Source organism: Podarcis muralis, chromosome 7 (assembly GCF_964188315.1).
Source record: "Podarcis muralis chromosome 7, rPodMur119.hap1.1, whole genome shotgun sequence".
NCBI classification, from domain to species: Eukaryota; Metazoa; Chordata; class Lepidosauria; order Squamata; family Lacertidae; genus Podarcis; species Podarcis muralis.
Window position 1 is genome coordinate 37,048,946 of NC_135661.1, and position 7,211 is coordinate 37,056,156.

At 42.9% G+C, this 7,211-nt stretch overlaps 1 protein-coding gene across 1 annotated transcript; it reads left to right on the forward strand.

Annotated features, from left to right (window-relative positions):
- The first annotated feature begins 1,376 nt into the window (after nt 1-1,376).
- On the forward strand, nt 1,377-6,309 carry HSBP1 (heat shock factor binding protein 1). Its single transcript, XM_028740142.2, has 4 exons — nt 1,377-1,528; nt 2,796-2,862; nt 3,880-3,996; nt 5,799-6,309. Exons 1-4 carry the CDS (start codon nt 1,484-1,486, stop codon nt 5,807-5,809), a joined length of 240 nt encoding a protein of 79 aa, XP_028595975.1. The 5' UTR covers nt 1,377-1,483; the 3' UTR covers nt 5,810-6,309.
- Nucleotides 6,310-7,211: the final 902 nt, after the last annotated feature.

The window sequence follows — 7,211 nt, forward strand, 5'->3', positions numbered from 1 at the left end:
GACAACATCTGGAGGGTCACAGGTTCTGCATCTGTGACATACAATCTAATAGAGAAGGCAAAAATAAAATGATGGTGGAAACGATAAAGAAAAAACAATCTCAATTTACTGGAAACTTATACCCAGCATTTGAGTTATGGATGATGCTCCTGGAAAGCTACAGGAGCTGGCTGCAAATTATAGCACAGGTACTCCAAGAGTGGGGGTGGGGGTCTGCTCTCCTTTGTTCCCATCTCTCAATTAACCTCCATCTCCGGATACCACTCCATGACTTCATGAGGGGGTACCCTTATGTCCCAGGTTTGGGTCCTGAAATCTCGGAGTCTGGAGTGGAATCTACATACATGTTAAAAACATTTTGAAAATGCTTTTTTTTAAAAAAAAAATCGTTTTGAAAAATGCATCGGATTTGCTATAGCTCACCTTTGCCCTCTAGTGTCACAATTGTATATTGCACTTTACAACACATTCAAAATGTTTTATTTGCAGCTGGGATGCTTCTAATTTGGCAACCCAGACATTTCTCTGCGGGATGGTGTCCACTATTTCAAGGGCTTTCTGGTCCAAATGTAGCTTAAAGTTAGATGACTGCATTTCTATTTAAAATATATTTTATTTCTCTAGCAATTGTAGAACTTATTTTAAAATCTGCATCTATAAATATAAATTCGTATGTGCAAATGTTATGCAAATCATTGTCCTTTTAGGGGGGCGGGTGATGTGCAAGTGGCTACCCTATCACTTCTGAGTTTACACCTGCCTGCTCCTGATACCTTCAGTACACCCATGACTCCATTTCCCACAGTGCTCATCTCCTAGCTCTTGGCCCCACAGAGACAGCAAAAAGAGTAGAGTCACATTTTACTGGAGTCCTTTTGATCGCTTCTGATCTCAAATCTAAAGACTTTCTAGATTCCTAATGCAAAGGATACAGAAGATAGGTCAACAAAGAAATGAAAGGTCTAGAGCGGTACGACCTTTCGCGGTTTCCTATTTTGAGTTTAGACTGTGAGTGCCCTAAATGTTCCTTCCTCTGTGAACCAGAGAGACTACATTCCCCACAATGCTATTCGCCCCTTATGAGGCCACTCCGCTGGATGGTTAAAAACACTCCATTTCCCATCAAGCTCTGCCTCTTTCCCCGCTCCTACTTATGAAAGGGTTTTTTTTTTAATCCTGCTTCTTGACCAGAACGGGTTTCAAAAGGCAATTTTAAAATAATAATTAAGCACAACCACATACAAGAAAATAATTTATATTAACAAAACACACGCACACAAACCTGTCAGGGCGTCCAACGGGGCGAACTACGAATCCCACAATGCATTGCAATCTCTCGACCTCGTCCTGTTCGTTTTGTCTCGCGAGGCCTGGGGATTCGGAGCAGCGAGAGAGGGCGGAGAAATCTCGTAGGCGAGGCCGGAAGCGCCTTCTGGAGTCGGGCCTGGAGAGGGGAAAGAGGCTGGAGCCGGAGAGAACCGACATGGCCGAGACGGACCCCAAGACCGTGCAAGACCTCACCGCCGTGGTGAGGCGGAAAAAAAGGCAGCCGCGGGGAATGCAGGAAGCGGGCGGGAAAGGATTTCGGTTGCTATGGAGACCGACTGGGGCTACTCAAGTGGGGGAGAGGGTTGCCATGGAGAAGAGAGAAGCGGGCCTACCTAGCAGTGGGGGTTGCCATGGAGACGAGGGCAGGAGTGGTCAGGGCGGGTCTGATTGCCATGAAAACCGAGGGGGGCTCTGCTTGTTACAGAGATTGGGGGTGGCATTGGGGTGGGGTGCGGCCTCTATGGATATTTGGGGCAGGGGCTGCTCTATGCTGTTTATGTTAATGACTACAGAGAGAGAAATGTATATATGATGGATATTATATAATGTATATATTTTAATATAGTGTATTTTTGTAATCTGCCCTAAGACACACACACATTCTGCCCCCTCCCTTTTCTTACATATACACTATGTACATAACAAATTTATTTACATCCTGCCTTTCAGAACGCAGATCCTTCCCAGGCAGTTTGGAAGTAACAAAGATTCACTAATACTAATATTTAGAATACAACAATCTATTAGGGTACTTCCTACAATGAAGTTGGTAGGGGCAGATGCTGAGCGACAGGGAGCCAATATAGGATTCTGGAGGACAGGGCTGTGTGTGTGGTGCATGCCCTACCCTTTGGCTTGCTAAGTTGGTGCTCTGCCCTCATACTAGTGTTGGCAATTCTTATCCTGTCACCAGCATTAAAGTTGGATTCAGCTGCAGTCCAGTCACCTTTTGTATGTGGTGTAGTGGGGAGTCACAGTCTTGGCCACCTCAGGCTACAAAACGTTGAATTGGGCCCAGAGCATTATGGAAACATATTTCAGGATGCATTTTGTATCCTTATTCATGGGATCCCACCCTAGCATTGAAACATCCATATATAATATTTTATCAGTGGTGATGCTCTATGCAATTTTATATTTGTTGGATTGACAAGACACCCCCCCCCCGCCACGCTTAATAATTTGCTATTTGCCAGCCTGGCAGTTTCCACGAGAAGAGATATTTTCACAAAACTAACCCTTCAGAACTTCATTTAATGTTTCATAGCTCAAGTATGCTTGGGACCTTTGTCAGAACCCAGTGTTCACTTTCAGAAGTTGTAATGGAAACATTTCACTTGCAGGGCTTAGCATTGAGCAAAACGCCTCCCTTGGGTTAAATACTGCACCCGGGGGCTAAGAAATTAAAATCCTGTGGCCCCAGATAATTCCTGTTTAAAGCAAAACTCTTCTTTTTTTCTCATCAGGTGCAGACACTGCTGCAGCAAATGCAGGACAAGTTTCAAACCATGTCTGACCAGATTATTGGCCGGAATATCCTTTGGGTTTTCCATCTTTTAAACAGAGCTCTTTGTTTGATATACAGAATGGATGAATTCTATAAATCCCCTGAATGACTTGTTTCCTTCAAAGACTGCATATTTAAAGCAGTATCATACCATTTTCAACAGTCATGGGTTCTCCCAAATAATCCTAGGAACTGTAGATTGTTAAAAGTGCTAAGAAGTATTCAGAGACTCCATCTCTCCTCACAGAGCTGCATTTTCCAGAGTTCCCTGGGAAGAGTGAGTGATGGTTAAAACATTATGTGATGGAGCCTAACTTTTGAGGACAAAGGAAGGGAAGGTAGAGGGCTGTTATATACCAGATAATATATTATTTCTCCCCCAGCCCAGGATTGTCTTTCCTGGCAGGATTGCAGGAAGTGAATGATGATTTCTTGGCATATAGCTACTAGCCATAACAACTTGATGAGTACTGGTCATCTGGGAGCAACTGTAGAAGAGGCCTCATGTCCTGCGTGTGTTACTGTGTTCTAAAGCTGTTAGTGCTCCAGCAGGTGCTGAGCAGTTCTTACTTTTATATACTGCTTGATTGTAAAAAAGCAGTTTACAAAGAGAATAAAACAATAAAATTATTAGTATAAACAATGTAAAACATTCATGATTTTTTTTAAAAAAAAAACACCAAGCAATAAACTAAAAATGCACCACATTTTAAATATCTGGGCAGGCATATCTAAACAAAGACATTTTTAGCAGGGACCAAAAAGAGTACTGTGAAGGCGTCTCCCTGATCTCAATAAGCAAGACTTCCAAAGCATAGATGCTGCCACACTAAAATACCAATTTCTTACAAGTGTAGGATGTGTTATATGTGGCCCCTGTAACAGTGCTAGTTCCACAAAGCATTGAAATCTTTTTTATTCATTTTTATAATGAGGCCCAATTTACTTAGTTATAAAAACATCATTGTCTAGGCTTTCTGAGGTTCAGGTGGTGTCTCTCCACTTTTGCATTTCTCTAGTCTGTTTTCTTTAACTTGATTCACTTGATGACATGAGCTGCCGTATTGACGACCTGGAGAAGAACATTGCAGATCTCATGACGCAAGCTGGAGTGGAGGAGCTGGAAGGCGAGAACAAGGCACCTGCTACTAAAACATCAAGTGAGAATCATGTTCAAATGAGTTCAGTGTCTGCAGAACAAGCTAAGCAGGGCTACATGTTGAGAGCTGAAACTATCTTTTTGGACTGGGAGCGGGCAGGCTAAGCAGAGTGGCTTCAGCTGGTGGATTGGGAACCCAGATGAAGGGGATAAGATGGGCTGCACCAGCACCACAATCTTACATTGCTTTGTTTTCTTCTTCTGGTAAGAGAGAGGGAAAATACCTGCTAAAATGGATAGGGAACCCATGAACTTCCAGATGTTGCTGGACTCCCAATTCTCATTGTCCCTGATGATTGGCCATGATGCTGGGGTTGAGTTGGCACCCAACAGCATCTGGTGAGCTACTAATTCACCACCCCTTTACCAGAAAAAAACTAAAAGTAGACCTGTATTTTAATTGGGTCTGAAAGTATCAAAGAGTGCTAGGCTTGGACTGTCTGTTTTCAAAGGTTGGAACAATTTACCCCTCTGTTTAGAACAGGAGCTGATTCACACACCAGATGCATACAGTGCTAAAGCTAAATAGACCTTGGCTTGCTAAACACTGGATGGGTGCCATGCCCTAGTTTTCCAGAGTGTCTTAAGTTTAATAGAATAATACTTCCTGGAGTATTATTGGCAGTAGGTTGTAAATAGAAGAAATAAATGGATGGCACTTCTTGCCACCAGGTGTAGCTGTGGCTGCGTGGAGAAGAGTCTTGTTGATAGAAACAGCTGATAGTAACAATAGTCACTTGTGCGCTATACAGCCTATAGAGCTATATCTCTTTGAATACCAGCTGGCAGGATACAGCTGTCACCTCATGCTCTGCTTGCAAGCTACAGAGAAACCACAGTGGCCAGTGTTGGGCCTGGCTTAGTGGTCCAACAAGCTAGTTAATAAGGTTCTTAAACAAGTGGAACCTACCACAAACTATTGCAGTGTGGAGGGCTCCTGTTCAGTGTGCCAGACACCCATGGCCACCTCCAGGATATTCCATTACATTTCTCTCCCTGATTTTCTCCCCTTATCACCCACAAAATCAGCTGGCATTCCATGACCACTGAGCATACTTAGTCCTTTTGGGGCTGTTTTGGGAGCCTCTCCTTCCTTCCATATTTCCCCCCTCCCCCAAGGTTTTCTTGAGAATTCCCTAACCCTGCCTCTGGATTATTTTGGATGGCTCTGTTTTGGCTACGCAAGAATAATCCACATTCAGAAAATGTGTTCACTGCTAGCATGTAACCACACTTCCTTTCAGATTTAACATTGCCTGCCTCCCTCCCACGTTAAGGGCTGCATGGTCAGAACATTTGCTTGCTTGCTTGCTTGTTTATAGTGTTTATATCCTGCTTTTTATATCCCAGTTGCTGGGAATTGCAGGCAGGGAGAGTTGTCTTGCTCTCAGGTGCCGCTTGCAGGTTTCCCTTTGGGACATCTGGTTGGCCACTGGGAGAGCAGAATGTGGGAGTACATGGGATTTGGGCCTGCTTCAGCAGCCAGACTCTCCTTGTGTTCTTTCCTTCAATAACCCCAAGGTCACATATGTAGTTCTGCCTCTTGTTTGTTTTCATAACAGCCTTAAGAGATAGGATGGGTTGGGAGGAAGTGACTGGGACAAGGTCATGGACTAGCAACTTCATAGCTGAGTAGTGTTTTTGATCCTTGGTCCTAATCTTGGACTCTACTTGCTACATTATTTTTTCAGTTAAAAGTATTTTTAGATGCAGACTTTGTTAACACTGCTTATGAACATTGGTAGTTTTCTCTGGTAGCATTCTTGTTAATAAATGTGTCTTACTTTTTAATCCCCTCAACAGCTTGCCAATAATCTACGATGGGTGCTGGAAGGAAGCGGTTTTTACAAGCCTACAGGGATTTGAAGACGGCCTTTTTGTTTTCTTTCCTTTGTTTTTCAACTGCTAATATGTAAACGCATTTTTCTACTGCTGTAGAACTTGCATTCTTAATGTACCTTGTATAGCTAGATTTGGAACAATTTCTATTCTGGTTTCTTGTGTATTTGTGGGTTTCACACAGTTTTTCAAAGTAACATGTTCTATAAACTTCAGTTGTTTAAGCAGAATTTGATGGCATTGCAGAATTTGATAAGAATTGAATTGAAAATACTAACATTATGAGTGGGCTTTTGTGAGGTCGCACTTTTAAAAAGAAAAAGAAAACATTTTTACTTGTGGCCTTTTTGTAATTATTTTCAATGACGTGGCTAAAGACTAGTCCTTTCCATCAGCCTGCACAACAAATTTGTCATGTGTTTGTAAGGTACTTTTGTGGACTGGAGTACAAGAATGAAAACATCGTGTTCTAAAATCTGTCATTGTGCCAGTATGTTGCCCTGTTAGTAATGGATTTAATACAACAAGCAATCTGCTCTGGGGGATTTAGGCTGCATGAACCATAACTCTTCTTTTTAGTTTTCTTATTATCAGCCAGTGTTCTTCATGATACCAGCTTGTGGTTTTGGGCAAATGATATATTAAGGTCATATTTCAGTAAGGTGCAGGCAGTTCTGCCCTGGGAATGGGCTTCTGCAGTTGGGAGATATCCCTTTAGAAAGCTAGTTTATTCCCAGCTATGGAGATTACCTGTTTAAACCTATTATTAACTGGGGGTGGATGGTTCTGCCTTCCTCATAAAATAAAAGGGAAGTATTACTGTGACATCCCAGCAGCTCATCCTGGGCTCCCTTCTTTTTTAAATGGGATGCTGGATGTGAAGACCATCCCAAAGCCAATGTGAATCAGTGAAGGTCCTGTGCTTCATGGGCCTACCTGGGTCTTGGCTTGGTGACTGAAAAATAGCCCCGCCTGCTTCAGGATCATATCCTTTCCTGCACCTTCAATCACTACCCCCTCTTTTCCATGTGCCTTGTGCCCTCCAAGGGAATTCCACCAATCACTTTTAATAATCACTGGTCAAGGATCTTGCTATTGATTGATCTTATATCCCAGCAGAGTGCAACAAAGGAGACAGGGCCTATTGCTGCAGGTAGGTGCTCTAGCACAAGATAGCCGCAACCCCAATCCAGCACGCTACAAAGCAAATGTCATTTGCACCAGGATAAACGTAAATGCAAATATAACATTTCCTTATGCTAGAGATTGAGAAGCTCTGGCCTTACCACATACTTGCATTGTTCCTGACCATTGGTCATGCTGGCTGGAGTTCCCAACAACAGCTGGAAGACTAGAACTCTTAAACAGTGTAATCCT